This window comes from Ovis canadensis, chromosome 18, assembly GCF_042477335.2.
Source record: "Ovis canadensis isolate MfBH-ARS-UI-01 breed Bighorn chromosome 18, ARS-UI_OviCan_v2, whole genome shotgun sequence".
Taxonomy (NCBI): Eukaryota; Metazoa; Chordata; class Mammalia; order Artiodactyla; family Bovidae; genus Ovis; species Ovis canadensis.
The window spans coordinates 68,921,419-68,947,375 of record NC_091262.1 but is presented as its reverse complement, the minus strand read 5'-3'; the positions used below and the strand labels follow the sequence as shown (position 1 = coordinate 68,947,375).

General features: G+C 44.5%; 1 protein-coding gene across 8 annotated transcripts in view; it reads left to right on the top strand.

Annotated features, from left to right (window-relative positions):
- Positions 1 to 24,837, top strand: part of PPIP5K1 (diphosphoinositol pentakisphosphate kinase 1) — a 40,028-nt gene extending 15,191 nt beyond the window's left edge. For 3 of the 8 annotated variants that reach the window (XM_069558810.1, XM_069558811.1, XM_069558815.1), the window contains 11 exons: positions 80 to 207; positions 417 to 531; positions 703 to 810; positions 1,431 to 1,547; positions 1,703 to 1,867; positions 4,811 to 4,901; positions 7,755 to 7,880; positions 11,881 to 12,072; positions 13,505 to 13,642; positions 20,179 to 20,292; positions 22,861 to 24,837. In XM_069558810.1, coding sequence (XP_069414911.1) covers positions 80 to 207; positions 417 to 531; positions 703 to 810; positions 1,431 to 1,547; positions 1,703 to 1,867; positions 4,811 to 4,901; positions 7,755 to 7,880; positions 11,881 to 12,072; positions 13,505 to 13,642; positions 20,179 to 20,292; positions 22,861 to 23,807 — 2,241 coding nt within the window. In that variant the 3' untranslated portion in view covers positions 23,808 to 24,837. Of the gene's footprint in view, positions 1 to 79; positions 208 to 416; positions 532 to 702; positions 811 to 1,430; positions 1,548 to 1,702; positions 1,868 to 4,810; positions 4,902 to 7,754; positions 7,881 to 8,584; positions 8,648 to 11,880; positions 12,073 to 13,504; positions 13,643 to 20,178; positions 20,293 to 22,860 lie in introns of all 8 variants that reach the window. The other 5 variants (XM_069558813.1, XM_069558816.1, XM_069558817.1 and 2 more) reach the window with 4 other exon arrangements.
- Positions 24,838 to 25,957: the final 1,120 nt, after the last annotated feature.

The following is a 25,957-nucleotide window of genomic DNA, read 5'->3' as shown; positions in this document are numbered from 1 at the left end:
GCATGACCTTGGGCCTGGGAGTATGAGGCGAGAGGAAAAAGATTTGTCGAGGTGCTTATTCCTGGCCTGTGGCCCCTAGGAATACGGGATCAGCCGGGAGGAGAAACTGGAAATTGCCGTGGGCTTCTGTCTCCCACTGTTGCGGAAGATACTGCTTGACCTGCAGAGAACCCATGAGGATGAGTCTGTCAACAAGCTGCATCCCCTGTGAGGGAGGGCTGGGCGGCATGCTGGATGGAGGGAGGGGTCGTGTCAGGGAACTCTGGGGGAAGCCAGGCCGGGACTGCTTGGGGAACCAAGAATGGAAGGGGGTTCTGGGATGGAAAGGAGAGAGGCTTTGAGGCAGGAGGAGGGAGTTTGTGGTGGGCCGGGAGGACAATGGGCTGACAGTGTGAGTGACCTGGCTGTTGTCTCAGGTACTCCCGAGGGGTGCTCTCTCCAGGCCGCCACGTTCGAACCCGTCTCTACTTTACCAGTGAAAGCCATGTGCACTCCCTACTGAGTGTCTTCCGCTATGGGGGACTTCTGGATGTAAGGATCTTCCTTCTTCCCTCAGCCCATGAGCTTCCTGTCCCAGTGTTCTTTTACTCTCCTCCTCGTTCTTCTTTTCACTGCAAGCTTCCTCTAGTCTCCATGTCTCCCTGCCTATTTGCTGACGCCCTCATCCTTGGGCACTGGCCCACCTCTTCTCGCATTTGGCAGGAAACCAAGGATACACAGTGGCAGCGAGCTTTGGCTTATCTCAGTGCCATCTCAGAGCTCAACTATATGACCCAGATTGTCATCATGCTCTATGAGGACAACACCCAGGTGAGGAGCTAAAAGGGCAGGACGAGGAGAGGGCCCCTTCTTTCTCCTCCAACCCCTTTTAGGGGAAAACTTTCTTATCCTTAGAATCTGTGGAATCCAGTTATGTGTGGTATCTAAGTGCAGCACGCAGAGCGTGTCCAGGAGGTTCCCCCTAGAATGAAAGACATGATCTGGGTTGATGCTAAGTCAGAGAGATACCAGAGAACAGAGCTCTGACATTAGGGAGGGCATGGAATTTGAATGGTGTTATAATGAGAAAAATAATGTTTCTCCTCTCAAATACTGTTACACATATACCTTCTTCATCTGGCTCCCCAAAGATACCTTTAAATGTGCTGCTGTGGGTACTTTAGCAAAGCTGAATTCCTGCAGGAGATGGTTGGGGGGGTTCCCCATTCTACTTCCATTGTAGAACTGGAAGTTGGAAAGTCACATGAGGACCTGAGGATCCCATGAGACTAGACTGTGGGGAGCTGCTACTGTAGAGGAGGGTGAGATGCTGAAACCTCAGCCCTCCCTGGGAGGATGTGACCTCTTGAGTTTCTCCATCATCCCTGCCTGGTCTTCCACCACCATACTCAGCTTCGCCAACTTCCCCTTCCTCTGGTGATGCCCCGTAGGATCCCTTGTCGGAGGAGCGGTTCCACGTGGAATTGCACTTCAGCCCTGGAGTGAAAGGCGTCGAGGAAGAAGGCAGTGCCCCGACTGGCTGTGGATTCCGTCCAGCCTCTTCTGAGGTGGGTCAGAGCGCTGGGATTTGGGAAAGGAGGATTTAGGAACCAAGTGGTGGGAAACTCAGAAACAGTACAGGGAAGTTGAAAGGATTGGAGAGACTGGAGTAGGAGGCTGGAGGCCATTAACACCTCTCCCTTCTGTGCCTGCTGTTGGGTAGAATGAGGAGAGGAAAGCAGACCAAGGCAGCGTGGAGGACCTGTGCCCTGGGAAGGCATCAGATGAGCCAGACCGAGGATTGCAGACCTCGCCCCTGCCCTCTGAGGGCCCCGGCCTCCCAAAGAGATCACCCCTCATTCGTAACCGCAAAGCCGGCTCCATGGAGGTAATGGGAGGGGCCTGGGAGAAGGAAGTGGTAGACATGCTCATAGGACAATATATGTGAATCTCTGAATCCCTTCAGTGGAATTCTCGGGACCTTAAGCAGAGTCCTCCTGCCCCTGATGTATATGTAACCCATAATGTCACTTTCACAGCTGGTCTCCCCATAAAGCTCCTTTAAGCTGGAGGCTCCTTCTGAGATGCTGGTGAGGGCCATCTGAGGGACAAGGGCTTCAAGAGATGAGATTGAGGAGGAGGACTCTGGATGCATTTGAAAAGGCTCAGATGGTAAAGCGTCTGTCTGCAATGCAGGAGACCAGGGTTCGATCCCTGGGTTGGGAAGATCCCCTGGAGAAGGAAATGGCAGCCCACTCCAGTATTCTTGCCTGGATAATCCCATGGACTGCAGAGCCTGGTAGGTTACCATCCATGGGGTCGCAAAGAGTTGGACACGACTGAGCGACTTCACTTAAAAGAAAATGAAGAGAATGTAATAGAAACAGCATGAACTCTGGGCTTAAATCTCGTTTGATAGATGCTGTGTGACCTCGGACAGGCAGCTTCGCCAAGCCTCAATTTTTTTCATCTAATATTTGAATACAAGTAATACTCGTCATATAGATGCTCAGTAAACAGTCGGCAATGAGGACAATACAGTTCATTAAAGGCCAAGCCCTCTCTATCTTCTTGTTGTCTTGGGTAAATATTATGGTTCTAATAGTAGTAAATATCACTTTACTAAAAATGGCACTTTCATTTAACCCCTTTAGAGTTATCTATACTCTGATTCCAGAAAGGGAATCAAGTCTGGAGGTCTGTCTGTCTCCCCTTTGTTCGGATGCGGTTTATCAACGTGGGCCTGTGTTCTGCTGTGCTTGGAGTTTGTGTCTAGCCCTGGTTCTAGCCTAGAAGAAAGGATTTTTGTAAATCTTACATTTTATCCTGGGGTATAAACCAGAATTCTGGTCTTTTCTTCCTGGAGAGATCCTTTCCTTCTTTGGCTCATTGACATTCATTGACCCCATGATTTAGCCCTGTCTCAGGACCATGATTGGTGTGGGTCCTGCTTTGACAGATGAATCTGTTCACTTGGTTTGGTACCAGTTCTCTGTCTTAGAGGAACTGGTCTTTCCATTTAGAAGTATGTCAGAAGAATCTATGATTAGCTTACGTAGGTTCAGCCAAAGGTTCATGGTTCAGATTTTGGAGAAGACAAACTACAGCCTCTGTTCTAGACTCATCTTTTTCTTCCTGATTACGTTAAGGTGGATTTGAGGTCATGAATACTCAGAGTTTCTTTAGATGGGGTATGTATCATTCACTCCTTAAGATATAAGTTAGCTTAGTATCTACAGTACATTAGAACCCTGCCTACTCATGTGGGTAGACCACGTGGACAGAATGACATGTAATTGTCCAGTAATAGACTTCTCCTCCATATCCAGTGTCTTCTCCATTCACATCAGCCTCTCTGGCACTGTTGTGCTGGACCCCCTTTTCTTCTGATTTAAGCAGTCAAGAGACATAGGCAAAGCAGAGCTCCCAGTGTATTATCTTCCCAACTTGATGAAATTGATTTCTTTCTTTCAGGCTTACAGGAAGCTTTCTCTTGTCATCAGATTTCTATCTCTCAGTTACTGGTACTGCTTGTACCATGGCTCTGCAGGCCGATGGTTGCCCAAGATATGCTCCTCAGCTTTGCAAGAAAATCTTCTCTCTGTTGCTTGTTCACGCAGCCTTTTCATATTAATAGTTCCTCTCCTTATTTTATAAATATAGGCATCAGTAGTCTTATTCTTATAAACTACGACCCTTCTCTCCATGCCTTCTTTTCTTATGTGTTTGGACTGGTTTAGAATTTAAAAACCTGTGACCTTTGCAGCCGTGCCCTAGGTGATCATCCTCTCCGGCCCTACAACTGCCTCTACCCAGTGGGCATTAGGGCTTTGGAGAGCTTGGGGTGTGAGGAGCCATGACCGGTTTTCCACCCGGCCTGATTGCAGGTCATGAACATTCAGTGCACGGGAGCCTGGACCTAATCCCCTTGAGGGGAGGGCACCACCAGAGGTCAGGGGACCTCCCCTGGACTTCCCCCACCATCAGCCTACAGTCCTGGGCTGTGTCCACCTTGCACCTGGCCCCCTGCACACAGGTGTCCGTATGTACTTCGTCTTCCTTGATTGCCTTTGTCTTTGCCTTCTGGGACTTAGGGACTCAGAACGCTGCTGAGGAGGGTGTGTGTTGGGGGTTGTGTGACTGAGCCCTTGTAGGCTTTTTGGAAATTCATTTCATGTCTCTAGGAGTGGAAGCAAGGGCTTCTGGTTCAGATAAGAAACTCAGTATGGGGACTTCTGATGGTCCAGTGGCTAAGACTCCATGCTCCCAGTGCAGGGGGCTAGAGTTCAATCCCTGGTCACAGAAGTAGATCCCACATGCTGCAATGAAGATTGAAGACCTAGCATGATGCAACTAAGACGCAGTGAAACCGAATAAGTAATTTTTTTTTTTTAAAGGAAGAAACTAAGTATGGTTGCTGTAACCACAACTGTCCTGTGGAAAGGAGTGGGCATGGCTGGGCTTTACTTCTTACTGTGGCTGAGCTATTGTGATTGGCTTTCTGAGTTCTGTGGAGGGATATAAAGATGAAGGAACCGTGCTCTGCTGAGAACTGAGAATGGTTGACTAATGATTTCTCAGATTTGGGATTGGAGGGCTGCAGGGACAGGCATCTTGGAAACAGAAGTACTTTCTAGTATAGAAGGGTTCCCTGGGCAGTTTCCTCTGTAAAATGCATTCTTAGACTTTGTATTCTTCTTTCCCATAAAAGTACTCTGGTTCTTAAACTTTATGACATTGCTTGGTTTCACAGGGGCAGGAATTCAGGACCTGGGTTTTAGACTTCTCCACTGAAGAGTCTCAGTGGTCATACAGAGTCTTCTTTCCCCAGGTGCTTTCTGAGACTTCCTCCTCAAGGCCTGGTGGGTACCGACTCTTTTCATCTTCACGGCCACCGACAGAGATGAAGCAGAGCGGCCTAGGTATGGCTTTCCAGCATCTCTGATCATTGTTGGGAAGGGGTGTCTGTCTGTTCTTTAGAGTTTTACTGTGGGAAACCGTAGTCATGGGGGTTGGGGTCATCTAGTTGGTGGAGTTGTTGGATGGGGCTGGGGAGAATGTAGTGGGAGAAACCATATTCAGATGTGAACTTTGACCCCAGATGATTGTCTCCATTCCAGGATGGTGTTTGTATTTTGGTTTTCTACACTGACCCCCATTTCTTTGACTGAGGGCATTTTTCTGGCTTCACTTCTTATTCCTTATCTGTCCCTTCAGTCTAGCCCAGACATGAAGGGTCCATAGAGACAGTGGCGGCTCAGAGCCATCAGAGACAAAGCTATAAACAGATGTACTTGTGAGCCCCTCCCCCAACCCCCACCTCCACAGGGGTCATGTGCCTCATTTGGAAAACTTGCGCTATGTCTTCCTTTGAGACCTGTGTTTATTACATCCCTGCTCTGGCCCCTCCTACCTCCACGCCCTCCCCTTCATCCTCTCCTAATCCTGTAATTTTTTTTCCTTCCTTCCTGAAAATTGAGGGACAAATCTGAGACTGGTGTAGTGGCAGAGGCTTCTCTCAGGACTTTGAGGGAATGTCTCTTGATTTTTTTGATTCCTGGAGAGGGGTGGAGAACATCATTCAACCTTTCCTAAGAACACAGACTACAGGAAGGACCAAGCCTAAGAGGGTATTGTATTCTTCGGGAGTGGGGAGTGGTCCTTGGGAGGGGCTATCTTTGGACAGTGCCCGTGAGCCAGTACCCAGACCTGGCAGTTAGACACATGTTGTGGGGTCTAGACTCTGTTTTTTTCTATCTTGTCCCATTATGCTGCTTTCATTTTTCTGTTACTTTTCTCTTTGGCATCTAATTTCCTGGCCCCCAAACGGCCAGCATTTGGACCAGCAAGGAGAAAGAAGGGTTTGGGGGAGCTTTCCAGGCTAATTATACGGGAATAGATTGTCTTCTGGAGCCCTAGAAAGAGGTAGATGGTTTGGTGCATGAAAAATAAATGACTAGTGTCTAGATCTGTGCTATGGAATTCTTTCCCCCAGAAGTCCCAGAAAAGACTGGGTTTCAGGTAGGCTGGGAAAGAGGATGGGTATGTCTGGCCCAGTTAAGGGGCAGTGCTGTCAAGAACAAGGCAGAGATCTGAGTGTGGTGGACAGATGGTGGCGGTCAGGTAAAGACTACCCGCTGAGACGGTCCAACATTGAGCAGTACAGCACTGGCAGGACTACACCAGAAAAATCCCCCAGTGGAGGAAGTGAATGTAGAACAAAGCCTGGGGGTGGTCTGGGCTAGAGCCAGCCAGTTTCAGCTTCTCTGAAGAAGAGCAGACATTTGGCAATCTTTGTCTCTCTCTTGAGCTCTGTCCTGGAGGTGGTTGGCACATGAATGTAGGAGATGGCACATACAGGAATGGTGCTCGGTTCCAGGGTAGAAGTTACTAGCCATCTGAAATTGTTGATATCTGTGATGACCCCGAAGTGTTGGGGCCCCTGAGAGCAAATCCGTTCTCTATGGGCTCAAAGGAAACTGACCTCCTCTCCCTCTGTCCATTTCCCATACGAATGTCAAATTCCCACACCGAACCTAGGGTCTTGGCTAAGATGGATCTAGACGTGGAGGAGAAGATCCCACAAACTGCGATGTTAATCTTGTTTCCTCCTGCCCGTTTTCTCTTTGTGGGCTGTAGTAGGTAGGAGAGGGGACCATGGAGGGGCCCAACCCTACTCTTGATTTGAGACATGACTCACTTGATTTACTTGCTTCAGGGGTTTTTCTAGTTTTATCTACTTCTCTTATTGGCAAGAGGTCTCTTTGCTTTCTTTGAACCTACATTGTGAGCATCTGGCATTGAGCATAGGACTTACAAGACAGCAAACTTTCAAGAGCAGAAAAAACATGTGATTTTTGCTGTTTTTCTGCTCATCAGGTTTTCCTGAGTAGGGTGCTCAGCGGTTAGTAGGCATGTCCTACATAAATCACCTGAGCCCTCACATGCCTTTCAATCTGTGTCTATTTTCACTTCAGAAACAATGCTGTTTCTTCCCAGTGAAAAAAATTATTTCCTTTCTAACAACACAGTTGATCCTAAGAATTAGGAGACTTGGATTCTAGTCCAGCTTAGCTCTGAACAAACTGTATGACCTTGAGCAAATGACATCCTTTTTGAATCTCAGTTTCCTCATCTCTAAAATCAAGAGGTTGAACTGAACAATCTTTAAATCCATGCCAGCTTTAAAAATTTAGTGAGTCTCATACTTTCTTGGGAAAGGTAAAAAGGCTAAAGGAGAACAGAAGGGAGGGAATATTGGATGAAAAACAGGGGAATTGGAACTTATGAGAACTTGATATTTGAGTTGACTACTCGAAACTTGGTCTCTAGTTCCAATCAAAGTTCTTTCCTTTCACACATATAAGGGACTTGATCTCTGGGTTCTTCTAACCCTATTTCGAGCATAAGGAGCACTGAATTATGTCTAGGGAGAGCAAGAGGAGTCCACCTGTTCTTCAAACATTCCTGGGAGCCACCTAGAGAGCACAGTTTATCCCTCTGAGTAGCTCTTTGACTCCCCTAATATGACTAACCGTGTATTCGTAGTGGCCTCTTGTATCCGCCAAGCAGACTTTCGGGAGACTCCTCACTGCTTGCCCAGAGTGGCTGTGGACCATAGTGATAGCTGCCTGTGGTTGTGTGAGGTTGCCTCTGGGTGGTTGCTCTGAATGATTATGTGTATGTGTGTCCTGATGTTGTCATGTGAAGTCGTGTGTACTTCTGTGCGGTAATTGCAGCTTTGTGTGGCTACTAACACACTCCCGGCCTTGCAGGCTCACAGTGCACGGGGCTGTTCAGCACCACAGTGCTGGGTGGCTCCTCCAGCGCCCCGAATCTTCAGGACTACGCCCGCAGCCAAGGCAAAAAGCTACCACCCGCCAGTCTGAAGCACCGAGATGGTATGTGGGTGGGTTTGGGGGGGGCAACGCTTTTCTTCGTGCGTCCGCCAGCAAAGACACAGCTCAAGAGCAATTCATGCTTAAATGGCACTGACACTGGCCTTATGACAAGTTTCCTGCATCAGTTATCAAGGGGAGAAAGAACCAGGACCCCCACCACCCCTCCATTCGCATTCCCTCTCGCCATACGAGTACTACTTAGTTATGCTTATCCCTTCATAATCTCCCACATACAGCCCTGCCGCATCAGTTTACTCCACCTTTGTATTCTTTCCTGGATTCTGGCCTGTAGGGGTAAGGACCAAAAAGGGCGACCCATGGTCAGGAAGAATGCAGTGGTACCTTGAAAATCTAGGAGGTCAGGGACGGGGAAGTTGTTTAGCCAAGGCAGGAAAAACAATCTGGGAAGAGATCGGGGGAAGGGATGAGAGTTTCTACAAAGGTTTTTATTTCTGAATGACCAAAAAGAGGATGTGGTGGTGAGGTTAGGGCTGTTTGTGGGGCCTTATTGTGGTAGAGATGACACACGGATTCCTGAGAGGAGATTATCCAAAGGAAAAGATTGAAATACAGTAGACAGGGACCTACAGGGTGGGGGTGGGAGCAGATTGTTACTAACAGTAAGGAGTATGTTGTGAACAAATTCCAGAGCAGAGGGCGGGGACCGCGGTGGGTATAATCCCCGTGATGTCTTTTCTCCCCAGAGCTCTTGTTTGTCCCGGCCGTAAAACGATTTTCTGTGTCGTTTGCAAAGCATCCGACTAACGGTACGTTTGCTTCTGACTCAACGTCATTCCTCCTCACCATGTCACCACCAGACACTTAACCTCCGGGTTCTGACACTGACTTCCCTCTCCCTGCACTGTGTTGACACCCTGCTGTCTCTGAATGAACCACTCACTAATTGTCCCTTCTGGGGTACATCCCTTGTTGTGACAGACCTTAGCCTCAGCCACAGCCTGGCTGCCCGATCCCTGGGGCAACTCGAGGTCTTATTTCTGTGGTCACCTTCATCACCACTGTGTCTCTTTTTTTCAGCATTGTCACCAAAACGAGTTATGCCTCTTCCTTTCCCATCACATGACTGCCAGGCTTTGTACAAACATGATACTGGTTTCCCTTAGGAAGAGAGTAGTATATCCTATATCATCCCCATTTCTTTTCTCTTTTTTCCCCCAATTCCTCCGCTTATATAATTTTGACCTTCCTATTTTTTTCACCAGTCCTTTTGTTGGAGTGGACGACTAATTTGCTTGTGGAACAATGCTGTGGTTCCCAGTTCCCAAGCCTACTCATAAAGGGCATTAGTCTTGAGCATATTGTGTTCCATCTCTGTATTCTTGTCTCCCGCCATTGTGTGTATTTTGTGTGGCTCTTGTGTTCCTGACATCTGCTTTATGTTACTACTAACCTAGGGCCTGGGCCTACAAAATAGGAGCCCAGATTGCTTTGGGATAAAACTGAGAAAGAGAGGAGTAGGAGGTGGTAGGTTCAGGAAAAAGAATTGTGCCTTGAGGGTTTACACGTGGTTTCCATGTAGCCCCAGCCTCTCTGTAGCACTGTGGCCTCATAGAAGGGGAGGTAAAGAATAGAGATGTCTACTGGGGATTCTGGAGGGAGCTTAGGAATAAGTCATATTTCAAGAATACTGAAGAACAGGGTCTGCCCACTCTAAGGTGGGAGAGTTTAGAGATCTGTGTAAACCCAGGCTGAAGGACTGTGGTCTCATTTGTAGGGTGTGGTGAGGAGCCCAGGACTTCCCCTTTGTTTTATCCTTTGTATCCTTAGTTTCTCTCTGCTATTGTATCTTATCTTCAAGGTAAATCCAATTTTGTTTGATATGATTTTCTTCTGTTCAAGAGCTAAGACTCTCTGAGGGAGGTGAAATTAGCCTGGCCTCCTGGCTAGAAGAAACTCCAGGTACTGATCACCTGCTCCTTAGCCAGTGGCAGCTGCTGGATCTCAGCCAGTTCAGGCCATACCTCTCCACTCAGCACTGCTGGGGTCTCCCTAGTCTGACTAGTCTGTACATTTTCAATTTACACCCTACCCCCATCCCCCGCTCCCATTTGTGCCTGTGACAGGATCTTCCCATTCTGAGTGGCCTGTGTGGTTAACCTCAAGCTCTTCTGGCCTTCTTGCCGCAGTCATCTCCAGAATATAACCTCATGCACCAACACTACAGCCTGGGATTTGGACTTGGAGGCTTGTTACTTAGGGAGCATACAGAAGATAGTACTAGGAACTTGGGCCCCTGACCTCAGAGCTAAATCACAATTCCCCTAAGTAATTTGTGAGAAAAGATCCAAATTCCCCAAATAGATCCTTAAGCTTCTGTATGTATCTCTAGTTTCCTGAAGCCTTGGTTAGCAGCTTTACCAATTGAAGAAAAGAATTAATTCTACCAAAAGGAGAAAAGGAAGAAAGATCTGGATAATTACCATGCAGGAGAGTAATTTCAAGATCCCCTCCAATACCCTGCATGCATCCTCAGGGTTCTGCTGGCCTTTGTTCTTGCACTTGAGCTTGAAGGCTAAAGTGCTTGAGAAACCAGAATCTGGTATCTAGGAGAAATAGACTTGAAGTTCTTATGTCTCTTGCTGGAGATTATCTAGATTTAATTTGGCCTTGAAGACAAATGGGGCTAGAGGGCTCTACCCCATGGCCAAATGTGACTGGACCGACCCAGCAATTACAGAGCGGATGGTCTGTCTGCAGTGGCTTGCAGCAGCTTAGTGCACAACAGTGTGCCAACCTAGTGCCCATCATTACCATCTCTTTGCCATGACACGTGGCTTTGAAATAGCAGCTGGAGAAACTGGACCTGGCTTTGAGAAGGAGGCCAGGCACTGCTATTTCCTTGCTTTGTTAGGAGAACATCCCTCTGCCCATCCCTGCCTGTATTCCTGGTAAGCTGCCGTCACATCCTCTGCCTGCCTCAAGTATGGAAGTATGGCCCCTTACTAAACTGCACGTTGAACTTACCAAGGTGAACTAATATAGTCGGAAAGAGACTGTGGCTCTCCTTCATCCAGAGCGTCAGTGTGCCCACCAGATCTGCCCAGCTCTTTCTCTTCTAGGGACCCAGACAGTTGTGTGACCATGGATACAGAAATCTCTTGACGTCCAAACTAGGGTCTTTGGGAAGCATAGTCACATGGGTCACCTTGTGGAACCCACCCCTGGCCTGGGAGTTGTGAGCAGTCGTTCTCAGCATCCTTGATCCTACTTTCTCTAGATCTTGTCATCAGTTTATAGGACTCTGTACCTCTTTAAAGGCTGTGTATTTGAACAAGAGTGAAGGATGATTAATCAGTATTGGCCTTTTCACATATTGATTCCATTTTTTACATGCTGTTTTAAAGGTTACCTGGTTTGCTGCTCATTGCTGCTCATCTGTGTCAGCTGCCTAACACCAGCCTTGTCTGTGGCTGGCTTAGAGTCTGGTCCAGAGGACCCGGTCTGAGTCTTCAGGAGCCTTTTAGCTTCAGGCTTTATCTCGATCACCTATGCCATTCTTGACCCTCTTCTCCCAGTGACTTTGAATCTTTTCATCTCTATCCCAACCTTGCCAATACATTCATCTGAGAAGCGAGCCCTAACTAGGGTTTGTCCAAGAGCAATCAGGGACACTGGAGTTCCCAACTACAGAATGGCCAGCTCACCCGGTCCAGAAAGATGTGACTGCAGTCTGTAAGCACTGAGGGAACTCTGCACAGCGAGACGCGGGGGCGGGGCTGCTGCATGAGGGGGTCTCACTGGCCAGTTCTTTGAGACTCGCTCGCCTCTTCCAGACTTCTCTTAGCATGATGCCAGTGCTCTTCCCGCCGCGAGGGCTGCCCCGTGGCTCTGGCCGTGGCTCTGGTGCCTCTGCCCCACTCTTGGCTCACCTTGGAGCTGAATGGCCCTGCCTCCCCGGAGTGCCTCTGCCATCCGGCGCCCCGCTCACTGTCTTTCCCTCTTCTCTCTCTGTCTCCGTGCGTCCTGCTGGGGCCCCCAGCCCCTCCAGAGCTGCTGGATGACCAGCACCCTGTGGTCCGGCTGCTGCGCAGTGTCTCCTCCGACTGCACGGGGGGCCGGCCGGTGTCGCTGGACGCCGCGCTGGCGCATCACCTGCACCAGTGCTCCTACCACCTGCGCCTCTTCCGGAACTGGCTGCGCTCAGGCCGGGATGACCCCGAGTGCCTCTACGGTACCCCTGCCGCCAGGCGGGCTGCCGCACTGCCCTGGCTGGGCCCGACTGCTTTGCTTCTTGCACTTCTGGCGGGAGCGCCCACCTGCCCCCGTCTCCTCTCTGCCCTGAGGTTGTGCGACTTGCATTTAGTTGCTTGGATGGGGTTGGGGCCAGGCTGCCTGGTGGCTGGAGTGCTGGCTGCTCATCCTCTTCCCACTCGCCTTCCTCACTGCCTCCTAATGTTTCCTATTCCCGGTGCTATTCAGTTCCGGAGCAGTCTCTTGCCCTGGAATCTATTCTTATCTCTGTGACCACCTTCTTCAAATCCAGATGTTTCTCTAGCTGCCCTGAGCAGCTGGGACTGTACCTCGCCTGGCCTCCTGCCACTGATGCAGGCACAGAGGTCTCAGCTGCATCCTTGAATCGACCAAGGGCCCAAGGTTAGAAGATGGTCAGGTATAATCCTTTTGAGTTATGTAGGTTTTAGTCATTGTCAGACTCTAGACTATGTCTTGCGTAAATGTTGCTGTCCTGCCTGCCCTTAGTCCCTCTAAAGAGCTATAAAGGAAACATAGGAAAGATGAGGGACTGAAAAAGTGGTTGAGATGTATGCTTCTTGATTCTCTAATGGGGACATTTTTTCCCATCAGCAGGCCCTGAGATTAGAGTTGGTTTACCCTTCACCCTACAATGTAGATCTACATTGGAATTGTTGGGTTCAGAGCAGAGAATCAGTATTTATTCTTTTTTCTAGGGGGTTTGCCTCATTTTCCTGAAGGAATAGAGAAATCCTAGCAAGTCTGGGGTCTGCAGTGAGAGCAGAGGAAAGAAGCTTTGATGTGATGGAAATAACCAAGAAAGAACTTCCATCCCCCAACCTGTTCATGCATGTGGTTTTCCTGAGCTGAGCTTCACGTGTATTGCATGCCCTCCAGTTTCCAAATATCCTAGCCTTTCTACCCACATCCGAAATCTGCATGAACCCCTCCTCAGATTCCAAACCCTTCTCCTTAATCTGGTTCTCTACTATGTGATCCCTGAAATCTGCCGTTTCTTCCCAGCTTCATGACTCCCTACATCTCATTCAGACCTACAATTGCACCCCTTCCCTCTGGACCTTTGTTCTATTCCCCATCCACATCCCCCTCTGCCCCTCAAAGTATAAGAAGAGTATGGGTGCTTAAATTATTGGGATTGTGTTGATTTTTCCATGGGACATTGCAGGCTTTCCATAGGTAGGGTGAGAGGTGATTTCACTCACCCAGAGTTGGGAAATTTTTAGGAAATCTGGAGGAGCTCTAGAGTTCCCTCTCCTGAGACTCTTGGATATCCCACACTCCAAAAGCCACAGACACTCCTGATGGTTCTCAGGGACTCTCCATGCTTCCTTGGCCAGTTGGAGTATATCCAGCAGGAATAATGCTGACTTTGCCCATCTCTTTTCTAACAGGATTTGAGGGGTGCTCCATGGTGCCTACTATTTACCCCCTGGAAACACTGCATAATGCCCTTTCCTTGCGTCAAGTGAGTGAATTCTTGAGTAGAGTCTGCCAGCGCCACACTGAGGCCCAAGCACAGGCGTCTGCAGGTATAGAGAATCCTTTTATCTTGAACCACTATCTCTGCCCTCACTCCCATGCTCCCCAGAGCTTGAGTGGTAAGTTAAAAAGATAGGCACTCCGAAAAAGTAGACTTGAAAAAAATGTTTAATTGCATAGGTCAACTCAAAAGCACAGAACTATCACTCCTTCCAAAGTTAATTTATAAATTTAATATGATCTCAACAAAAATGCTATTGTTTTTCTAAAGTCAGACAAACTGAATTTGAAGTGCTCATAAAACAAACAAATAAGAATAGCCAAGGAAATCTTGAACAGAAGAGCAATGAAGGCATGTTGGCCTTACCAGATTTTAAAACATTTTATAAAACGTCTATAGTGAAAACAGAGTAGTATCGGTACATGAATGGATAGAGACCAAGCAAAGAAATAGTAAGTCCAGAAATAGTTGAAGTTAGCATTTCAAAATACTAGAGGAAAAATAGAATTTAAGGAATAGAGTTGGGACAATTGAATAGTCATTTGACAAAAATTAAAACTGAATACATACTTCATGTTATATACCAAGATAAACTCCATAGGGATCAGAGATCTGCAAGTAAAAATTAAACCATACAAACTTCTCTGGTGGTTCAGTGGTTAAGAATCCTCCTGCCAATGCAGGGGACACAGGTTCAATCCTTGGTCCGGGAAGATCCCACATGTCATGGGGCAGCTAAGCCCATGGGCCACAACTAATGAGCCCACGCACTCTAGAGCCCGTGCTCTCCAACAAGAGAAGCCACTGCAATGGGAAGCCCATGCACTGCAACTAGAGTGTAACCCCTGTTCACTGCAACTAGAGAAAGCTTGCATGTAGCAATGAAGACCCACCACAGCCAAAAGTAATAAGTAAATAAAAATGGGGGGAAAAAAGGAAGTGAAAAGACAGCCTCTAGAAAAGGAGAAAATACTTGCAAATCATATATCTGATAAAGATCCAGAATATAACACTTCAACAACAAAAAGACAAGCAGAGACTTCCCTGGTGGCACAGTAGATAAGAATCTGCCTGCCAAAGTAGGAGACACAGGTTCAGTCCTTGGTCTGGGAAGATTCCACGTGCTGCGTGGAATAAAGCCCATGTACCACAGCTACTGAACCCATGCTCTAGAGCCCATGCTCCACAACGAGAGAAGTCATCACAACGAGAAGCCTGCATACCTCGATGGAGGGTAGCCCCCACTCACTGCAACACGAAAGCCTGTGCAGCAACGAAGACCCAACACAGCCAAAAATTAGTTAATTAAAAAGACAACCCAACTTAAAAGTGAGCAAAGGACTCAAGTAGATACTTCTTCAGAGAAGATATACAAATAGCCAAGAAACACATGAAATACTGCTCACCCTCAGTAATCATTAGGGATATACAGATCAAAGTCACACCCACTAGGATAGCTGTAATTTTAAAAACGAGAGAAATAGAATAAAAGCAAGCAGAAAATAAGTGTCGATAATGGCATGAACAAATTAGAATTTTTGTACATTGCTGGTGGAAATGTAAAAGGGTGCAGCCTCTGTGGAAAACAGTTTCACAGTTCCTCAAAAACCTAAATATAGTATTACTGTTTGACTCAGAAGTTCCCCTCCCACATTCAAAAGAACTGAAAACAGATACTGTAACAAACATTTACACACGAAAGTTTATGGTAACACTATTTGTAATAGTCAAAAGGGGGAAACGACTGAAGTGTACATGAATGGATAAACAAAATGTGGTATACGCATATAATCTCATAGTACTGAACCATAAGAAGGAGTGAAGTACTGATACATGTTGCCATATGGATGAACCTCAAAAACATGCCAAGTGAAAGAAACCAGACAGAAGAAGTCACATATTGTATGATTCCATTTATATGAAAGATCCAGAACAGAGACAGAGAGCAAATTGGTGGTTTATAGGGATTGAAAGTAGGGTAGAACGAGGAGTGACTTCTTAATAGATATGGGTTTTCTTTTTTTTTGCGGGGAGGGATGATGAAATTGTTATGGAACTGTGATGAAAATGTTTTGGAACTAGATACAGGTAGCAATTGCACATTGTGGATGTGCTAAAACCTTTATGTTATGTGGCCTTCACTTCAATAATAATAGAAATAAATCATACAAATACTAAAAGTAAGCAAGGGTGATGGTGGTAGATTCCTTTATCACTGGAAAATGAAGAGAGCCTAATTGTGACTCAAACTCAAATTTGGGAAACAGTAGGAAAAGATTAATAAGTCATATAAACTTATGATGTTGAAGTCATATAAACATTTTTTTAAATGTTGCAAGCCAGTAGCAGCATCATAAGCAAAGAAAAAATTTTTTCTGCAATTTATATCACATTTAGGCTTAATCATCCTAAAATACAGAGAACTCTTATATGTCAGAAGGAAAAGTCCAAAAGTGTGATTTTTTTTTAAAGGATAGTTTATAAAGAAAGAAATGCAAGTGGCCATTACATTTATGAAATGATGCTTAACCTTGGTCATAAGAAATGTGCAAACTAAAACTACACTGAGATATCATATCTCACCTATTAATTTGGAAAAAAATCCAAAAGTTTAATAACACAATCTCTTGACAAGTCTGTTGCAAGAGAGGCAGTTCCATACATTGTTGGTGGGAGTGCAAAATGGTGCAATCCCTATGAAGGTATTTTGTAATATCTCAGAGAATTATAGATACAGTTACTTCCTTTTCTAATAATACAATTTTAGGAATTTATTCTGAAGGTATTGTTCACAAAGTTGAAATAACATTTATATAGAGTCATTGGGACATTACTTATGCTGTTTATTATTATTTTTGGAAACAATGCAAAGGTTCTTCAGTGCAAGAATGGTTGAATAAACAGTGGCGTGTCCACTCAAATGAGTGCTGTGCCTCTGTTAAAACTAATGAGGAAGGTTTGTTTTTTTTGGGGGGTATATGTGTCTTGATATGAAGTAATCTCCAGGATATATTGTTAACTTAAAAAAAAAAGTGTAGAAGAGTGTTGATAGTACATTACCTATTTTATAAGGAGGGAAAATATACATATTTGCAAAAAGAAATTCGAAAAGTAAATACCAGAAACTAATAAAAATGTTTACCACTGGAGAGCAACAGAAATGGAGCAGAAGGCATGAAGAAAAAGCAACTTCCTCTGAGTATGCCTTTTTATAAATCTTTGACTTGTGAACCTGTAAATGTTTTTCAGAATGTAAAACTAAATCAAAAGAAGCAAATCCTAAAATTGAAAAAGAAAAAAAAAAGAAAGAAATTACCCTAACTGTATATCAAAATAGTAATATAATCACATAGGGAAAATCATTTTTCAAATAAGTTTGAAGTACTGTGCTTTGACTATAAATCTTTTAGTGGAAAAAAAATGAGGATTGTAAAGTAATTATAATCCTCATTCAGTGGTTTGTTAATAGTGAGGTTGATACCATTTTGTAACATATATGTCATATGCACACACACACATATAATAGAGTAATGCATATAAGTAATTATGTTCCTACTAGGAATAAGAATTTTCAAAGTTAGATAAATAACATACAAGTAAAAATTCAAAGATATTTTTAAAGTACTAGAATATTAAATTTGAATTGATAATATCAATATAAATTCTGTTTTTTAATGCTTTTTGTAACTTAATGCATTACAAACAGTATCAGTGAGCTCTCTTAGCGCCTAGATTTTGGTTTCCACATATCATCCCCCACTAGAAGCAACCAGGATTCCATGGTTGTATTCTTGGTCTAGGTCCATGTTTTTCAACCTTTTCTTTTTTTTTTTTTTTAATCAAATCCTATCCTATAGAGTATAGACTTTTTCCCTCCAATCACTCCCCACCACAGGAAATTTTAATAGTACAGATTACTTTATATCTGTTAATGTAATGTCGCCATGTGAGGGATTACAAACCAATGAAATATCTAAGTTTTTTCACTTTCACCAAGAACCAGTTTTATTGAGGATGCATTATCTAGGGCACGGAAAGCTCAAGGTGATCCTGAGGCACGCTGTAACAAAAACAAGGAAGCACTCAAGCCTGAAGAGGCTCCCACTGACCAGAACTGGATTATTTTAGCATTAAAAAGAATAATTTACTATAATCAATTAAAGTGCACTAAACATGTGAACATCCACAAGCTCATAATGAATCTTACAAGAAAGAGAACAAAAATAATAATCATCTGCCACTGTTGGTGAATACTTTTTACCAACTCTTTCTTCTGAAAACTAATTAAAGGGAAATAAACCCTTATCCTACCTATTCAGTGAGAATTGCAGTTTTAATGTAATCAAACGGTGGCAGTTGAAGAGAGAAAGTTCTTCTTTACAGAAAATATGCCAGCTAATAAATATAGAAGACTTAATAGAATTAGAAAATCACCACTTGACACTGCTAATAAAATAATTAAGGATCATCAGTGGATACTAACACAAAGAAATGTCAGTCAGGTTCCACAGTGCCAAAGGATCATCTATAATCAGAAGGGGAAACCTTTTCAATGGTGAGATCTTGTGAGCCCTGTTTAAACCTCATTAGTAAACTTAACCTCACCTACCGATTTTAGGAGATACAGGAGACACTGTTTTGACCCCTGGGTTGGGAAGATCCCCTGGAGAAGGAAATGGCAACCCACTCCAGTATTCTTGCCTGGAAAATCCCATGGACAGAGGAGCCTGGCAGGCTACAATCTATGGGGTTGCAAAGCGTTGGACATGACTGAGCATGCACGCACACCAACTTAGTAGTAACGTAGTGGGATAATGAGACATTATGTGCCTCCAAGATGATGGACATATTCAAGAATATTCTTTGAGTATTCTTGCCAAGGGGCTTCCCTGGTGGTTCAGAAGGTAAAGAATCTGCCTGCAATGTCAGAGTGCCAATCTTCAAAGTCTACAAATAATAAATGCTGGGGAGAGTGTGGAGAAAAGGGAGGCCTCCTTCACTGTTGATAGGAATGCAAATTGGTGCAGCCACTCTGGAGAACAGTATGGAGACTCCTTAAGAAACTAGGAATAAAACTACCACATGATCTAGAAATCCCACTTTTGGGCATATATCCAGAGAAAACCATAATTCGAAAAGATACATGCACCCCAGGATTCATGGCAGCACTATTTGCAGTAGCCAAGATATGGAAGCAACTAAATGTTCATCAGATAAATGGATGAAGAATATGTGGTGCACATATATATATATATATATATATATATATATATATATATATATGAATATTACTCAGCCATAAAAAAGATAAATAATGCCATTTGCAGCAACATGGATGGACCTAGAGATTATCATATTAAGTGAAATAAGTCAAAGATAAATATCATATGCTATCGCTTATATGTGGAATCTAAAGCATGATACAGTGAGCTTACTTATAAAACAGGAATAGACTCATAGATGTAGAAAACAAACTTATGGTTACCAAAGGGGAAAGGGGGAAGAGGGATAAATTAGAAATTTGGTATTAACGTATACATACTACAATATATGAAGTAGATAACCAACAGGGACCTACTGTATAGCACAGGGAATTATATTCAAAATCTTGTAATATTGAATTACAGTACATCCACAGTGGAAGTACAAATATCCACTTCTATTTCCAGTGGAAATGAATCTGAAAAAGAATATATATTTATATTCTGTGACTGAATCACTTTGCTGTATACCTTTATTATATAACATTATAAGTGAACTATGCTTCAATTTTTAAAAAAAATTATCAAAACCTAAAAAAACATTTAAAATGTAAGCATTCATTTTTATACTACAGAAAAGAAAAACACTTGAATCATTGAATCAAGCCTTTTATATCTGACCTCCAGTTTATAGGGATAGTGAAACAAGTTAAATGATTCTATGAGGAAGCAATCAGACAAATCCAAAGAGTGGAATATGACATTCTATGAGACAGCTGGCTTGTTCTTTTCAAAAGTCACTGTGAAAAAAATAAATAGGGGAAAGCTGTATTCTAGATTAAAAGAGACTTTGAAGACACAATAAAATGGAATGCATGGTCCATGTTTGGATCTTACTATGAAAGACATTTTGGGAATAATTGGGGGAAATTTGAATATAGATTGGGTATTTAGACGATATTAGGGTATTTTTAAAGTTTATCTGGTATATGGCTATATAGGAAAAATGTCTTATACTTTAGAAATGAATACTGAAGTATTACAGGTGAAATGTTTCATAATGTTTGTCATTTATTTCAAAAAACTTAAGCATGAAGAAATAGTTGAAACAAATATGGCAAAATGTTAACATGTTAAATAAAGAAGATGAATACATAGGTATTGACTGTACTAGTCTTTCAAGTATTTTTAAAAAATGTTTGAAAATATTCATAACATACAGTTTAAAATATTAAAAATGGTTTGTATGTAGGATCCCTAGGAGATGCTACTTCTCAGCCTAAGGAAGTGTAAGTCAGATTTGACTTATATTTAGAACCTGTGGCTGTTGAATTCTTCTTCATGGGCTTTTTTTTCCTTCCCTTTCTCTCCCTCACCTGTCCAGCCCTCTTTGACTCTATGCACAGCAACCAAGCCTCTGACAGCCCGTTTTCTCCACCTCGCACTCTTCACTCACCTACCCTACAACTCCAACAGCGCTCTGAAAAGCCCCCTTGGTGTAAGTAATTCTCTTGGAACTGCGTAGACAAGGCTGAGAGGGAATGGGGGGAGTGGAGGGATCAGCGAATGAGAGGCTCACCCCAGGAGGGAAACAGAGGTGAGGGCTGAAAGACCAGGACTAATCAGGCAAGAAGGCAGTCACACTCGCTGCTTCCAAGATGAAGGGCAAATCTGTTTCCTCTCTCTCGTCCATCACCTCTGTCCTCCACATCCCCTCTGTCTTACTGGGAAGAGAGTGAAAGCATTAGTTGCTCAGTCGTGTCTGACTCTTTGCAACCTATGGACTGTTGCCTGCCAGGCTCCTCTGTCTGTGGAATTCACCAGGCAAGAATACTGGGGTGGGTAGTCATTTCCCTTCTCCAGGAGATCTTCCCAACCCAGGAGTTGAACCCAGGTCTCCTGCATTGCAGGTGGATTCTTTATCTCACTGGAGGGGCTCCTAAATGATAGTGGCCGAGGGGGTCCTTTGGGGAAGAAAAGATGAAGGCTGCGTTCTCCTTAGATCCCCATTTGGTTGTCCACAGCCTTCTCAAGTAAAAGTGACTTGGGAGGGACCCTGCATATATAGAAAATCTGGGAGAAAGAAACTAGAATCAGTTACTGCTTTCTACATGTCCTTCCTTTCCAGTTGTCTGTTCTCATTTGTTAGTTCAAGTTCAGGTGCTGCTTTTTCCCATCTCTTCTTCATAACCTCAGCCTATCACTATTTATCCTTGGTAACAGGGTGAACAGTGGAACCACAAGGAATTCTTAGGGTAATTGTAGGTAGGGAGATCAGTGGTGATCTCTGGGCGATTATGGGCAGGGACACCGGCAGTGGGAGAGTCCTCCAGGGACTATCTAAAATCAAACATGGCTTTTATTATTTTACTTGGATAGAACTGAAGCAAAGATTCGTATTTTAGCATTGCAGTAAGCTTGTAGAATTGTACGCTTCTGACACCCTTTATGCAGAAGAAACTTTCCTTCCTGACACCAAGAATTCTTCCCCTGAATTTCAGATTATTCTATACTCACCTTGCCATTGAGGCTTTTTCTCTGTCCAGTAGTGAGTGTTTATAGGTCCTGTGCCCTAGAAATCTTAACCTTTCTTCAACTTCTGTTTTCTGTCTGAATTCTTTGATTTGTCTGAATCAAACTACTAGCTGAATATTAAGGCTACTGCTTCATCATCTTTGGGTGAACTCAGCTTACATCTTTTTTCTTCTTGTTTTAAAATCTCAGTATCAGATGTATAGTTCACTTGTAAACATTTCTTTTGGGGTCTGTCTGCCCTCAATAGGCCTTGTTGATCCCAAACCACATTCATCTTTTTTTCTGCTTGAAGCATGCCTCCTATGATCCTTTACAGAAAAGAGATAGCTGGCATTCCTTAAACTCAAAGATTAATGAATCATTGAGTTTTCAGACTCAGGCTTACCAACTCTCCCAGTTCTCCTGATGGCAATATATTCAGGCGTCCTTTATTTCCAAAATCTATCATTGTTGATATTAGAGTGGTTTAAATATAAAGCTATAGTACCATCAATAAATACAATATTTACAAAAGGAAAAGTAAATTAGTTCCCTGTAAGGATCAATGAAGAAGTAGAGGTTGGGGTAGGAGTTGTCCCACAGTGTAATTAAAGACTTAAGTCTTTCATTTTACTACTGTCAGAATCTGGGAAATTCATTTTTATATTTTATATTATATAATATCCATAAACCTGGAACACTGTGTGTCCCAAAACTTAGAGGGTTCTAACCTGGATCTGTGGATGGATTTCAGGGTAAAGTCTACAAACTCTAGGAATTATATGTAAACATTAGCGAGGATATCCATATGCACATTTTTCTGGGAAGATAGTCCATGATTTTCATTAGAATTTCAAAGGGGTCAGTGACCTCCAGAAAGGTTAATTAAGAACTGCTGCTGTTCTATGGCAGTCTGCCATCTTTGAGTAAATCACTTTCCTTCCTAATGCTCTGATTCACAAAGTTTTTCTACATTTTCCTGCTTACTTGTTCCTTGGGTAGTAAACAATGATTACCTCTGCCCCAGAAATAAGCTTTAAAGAAACAATTCTTAATGAAAGATGTATGTCAGATTTAATTGGGAGTGTTTTAACATCCCACACCTTTGTGTCTATCTACAGAATTAGGATTTCTGAAGATAGAACCTGGAAATATGTATTTTTAAAAAATTTCCCATAATTTTGGTATGTAACCCTAATTATGAACCACTGATATGAAGTGTTCATATGCTTCCAAAGTAGGAATGAGGTTATCATGGGAATTTGGAGTTGGAATGGGTGTACATTTATGAAAGAACTGGATGAAGTGGGCCTCAGTACTCACTCTGAAATCTTAGCTGTCCCTTAGTGTTACTCCATTAGTACACATTAGGCCAGAGCAACAGTTCCTGGGCTAGGCTAACTTAGGAGTCTCTGCATAACTTAGGAAGAATTCGGACCCTCATTCCCCAAGACATGAGTAATAAAGACCATCTGTTCTGGCATTTGAACTACACAGAGTAGAGCCAGTACTTCCAGCTTGTCTGACTTGGTCTCCTGGCTTTGCTTTGCAGACAGCAGCGGCCCTTCCAGCACTGTGTCCAGTGCTGGTCCTTCCTCCCCTACTGCAGTGGATGGTAACTGCCCTTTTGGCTTCAGTGATCAGCCCTCCGTAAGCTCACATGTGACTGAAGAATATCAAGGCCTTGGGCTGCTCCAGGAGGCCCCTGGGAGTGGCACACGAGAGCCCCCTTTAGAAGGGCAGCAAGAGCCTTTTGAACAAAACCAGTCCCCACAGGAACCACCTGTGGAAACCAACCAGCCATGCCAGGCAGTTGCTGAGGAGGTCAGCCAACCATGCCAGGACATCCCTGAAGAGGTCAACCAGCCATGCCAGCAGGTCTCTGACATCTGCCAGCCATGTGAGGAGAACCATGACGATGTTAACCAGACATGCCAGGAGGTCCCTCAAATCAGCCAGCCATGCCAGGATGCCAGCCAGCTATACCAGAAAGTCTCCAGGGAAGCTTGCGAACTTTGCCAGAACTCTGAGGAGGTCAACCAGCCATGCCAGGGGGTCCCTGTAGAGATTGGCAGGCTGGTCCGTGGGTTCCCTGTAGGGGTTGGTGGCCTGGCCCAGGAAGTCCTTGGGGAAGTTGGCAGGTCCACCCAAAAGATCCCTGAAGAGCTCAGCCAATCATGCCAGGAATTCTCTGTGGACATTGGCAGGCTGGCCCAAGAGGCTTCTGCAATCAATTTGTTGTCTCGGGACACACCTGAGGTTGATAACCCTCCCCTAGAATTCCCTGGGGAGGGTGCTCTGCAGGCCCAGGAGGTCTCAGAGTGGGTGAATCAGCAGCAGTCCTATGTGGTCCCTGAGCTGATTGACCAGCTGTCCAGAGAGGAAGTTCCCCAAGTCCAGTGTCCACCTAGCAATGCAAACCCTCAGAGCCAGTCTCTAGCCCCTGACCAGAACACCCCTCTTCCACCAGCAACATATGATTCATCATTTTCTTATTAGTGGTGTCACACTATACCAGCCATTTGAGCTAGCAACTTGTTCTGTTGCCTAACTCACCTGCCAGCATTAAGGCCTTGAATCTCACCAGAGGTGTCTGAGGAAGCAGTCCTCTTGGCATTGAAGCACATCTGTGCCAGGGCTGGGCTTGGGGAGGAGCCAATTTCATGTTCAAAGCAGCCATTGACTTCTCATCTAGCCATCAGACTTGAATACGATTTCCTTCAAGGGTTAGACGGGTCTATCATTACCTAACATCCTCTGATCATCCCAGGAAATCCAAGACTGGTAAAGGAAATACCACTTAACTGCTGAAGACACCATCTATGGGTACAAAAGGGACTCCAAGGTCTCCACTTTTCTGGGAAGTATTTACAACTTTTCAAGGTACCCTTAGACTATATGTGCATTTGGGGGACACTTGTCTTTGTTAGCATCCTCAGGTGGGCCCAGGATGGTTGTCTGAAACGTCTGGGAAAAAAAGAGAGCTCCTTTCCCCAGCAAACATCCATCATGACCACTAATTTTTAGATTGGGCTTATGGGTGTTTCCTGATCATCCCCAAGCACCCTCTCGGCCCTAGTCCTATTCCTCTGGGCAGTAGCTCTAGGGAAAAACAGGTATTAGATTGCTGTGAGAATTTCAGAGTAACCTACTTAAAATGCAGTGGGGTTCTTGGGTAATCTGTAAAGCTTGGCCTCCTTTTGTTGAGAGGCTGTATGGCTTAGGAAATGTTTTAGTAGAGAAAATCAGGTTCTATTTTAAGCAATCAGCAGAGATCAATATTGTACAGACATGAGCAAAGATTATATATATATATATATTTCTGTAGTCGCGCCAGGGACAGACTGGCCAAAGACCAAATACTCCAGGGTCCCCAAGAGATTTGTCCTTATATCATTATGTCTTTAGGGCCAGGTGTGATTATGAAGCTTTTCCCAAAGACCTGGGGTTGGGAATGGAGATGAGTAAGAGAGGTTGGAGGGGAGGGCTAGAACATTATGAGTGCTCAATAAATAAGAAATAATAAGAATCATAGTGGTGGTGATGATGTCCTTGTGAATTCAAGAATGATTATGAATGTAGATCAAGCATATCTGTTGACTGAATTAATCTGAACCAGTCAGAAGCTATTGTAGTTGAGCAGGAATGGGCAATAAAAATATGGAGATTAGGCATCCCAGGAAGTCCTTATGACTGTCAGCCCACTGTCCCAACATTTCTTAAATAAGTCGTGTTACCAGGAAGAGAGGTTCTCTCTGTGAAGCGCCAAAGGTACAATGCCTTCTCGCCAGATTGTTGGAATCATTCTGATTTTAACTCTGATGCTTGGGAGTGTCAGGAGGAGTTGATACATAGGGGTTATGCTCTTTCTTTACCCCCTTGACGTCTTTACACTGGGAGAGCCGGGAACACTAGAAAGACTGGGATATCCCCCTCCCCATGTATTCACACTTATAATGTGGCCTCTCCTGACATACCCAGGATTATAAAGGGTTTCACTGCAGGGGAAAATCCAACAGTTTACTTGCTGGAAATCCTGAAAGCTGTTTATAATCTCAATAGGCTCTGGATCTCATAGAGCCCCCTCAACTCCTTGCCTCTTTGATGTTCTCCTGTGCAAGGTTCTGGGGCTTCCCTGGTGGCTCAGAGGGTGAAGCATCTGCCTGCAAATGTGGGAGACCTGGGTTCAATCCCTGGGTCAGGAAGATCCCCTGGAGAAGGAAATGGCAACCCACTCCAGTATTCTTGCCTGGAGAATCCCACGGATGGAGGAGCCGGGAAGGCTACAGTCCACAGAGTCGGATTCAGACACGACTGAGCGACTTCACCTTGTGCAAGGTGTCTGATGCTGATTTTTCGGCCCTAAGCTCTTGACCCCATGGTACGCAGTTCCCCTTCTTCAGAGACACTGCCCCCACCCCCTCCGGCTTCTCTCCCCTCCCCCAAACCAAACGTGTCCCTACGCTCAGTTCCTATTCCCCATCCTTGGGCACTCTCACCGGTTTTTAGAAGTTATGCTGGCTCCCCGTAACTTTTTTGCCCTCCACTCACCCTGTATTCTTAGGCCTGCCTGGGTCTTGGAACTGCCTCCAGTCATCAAAGGCACTGAGGTAAATGACAACACTGGTAGAAGCAGAGAGGCAGAAGCC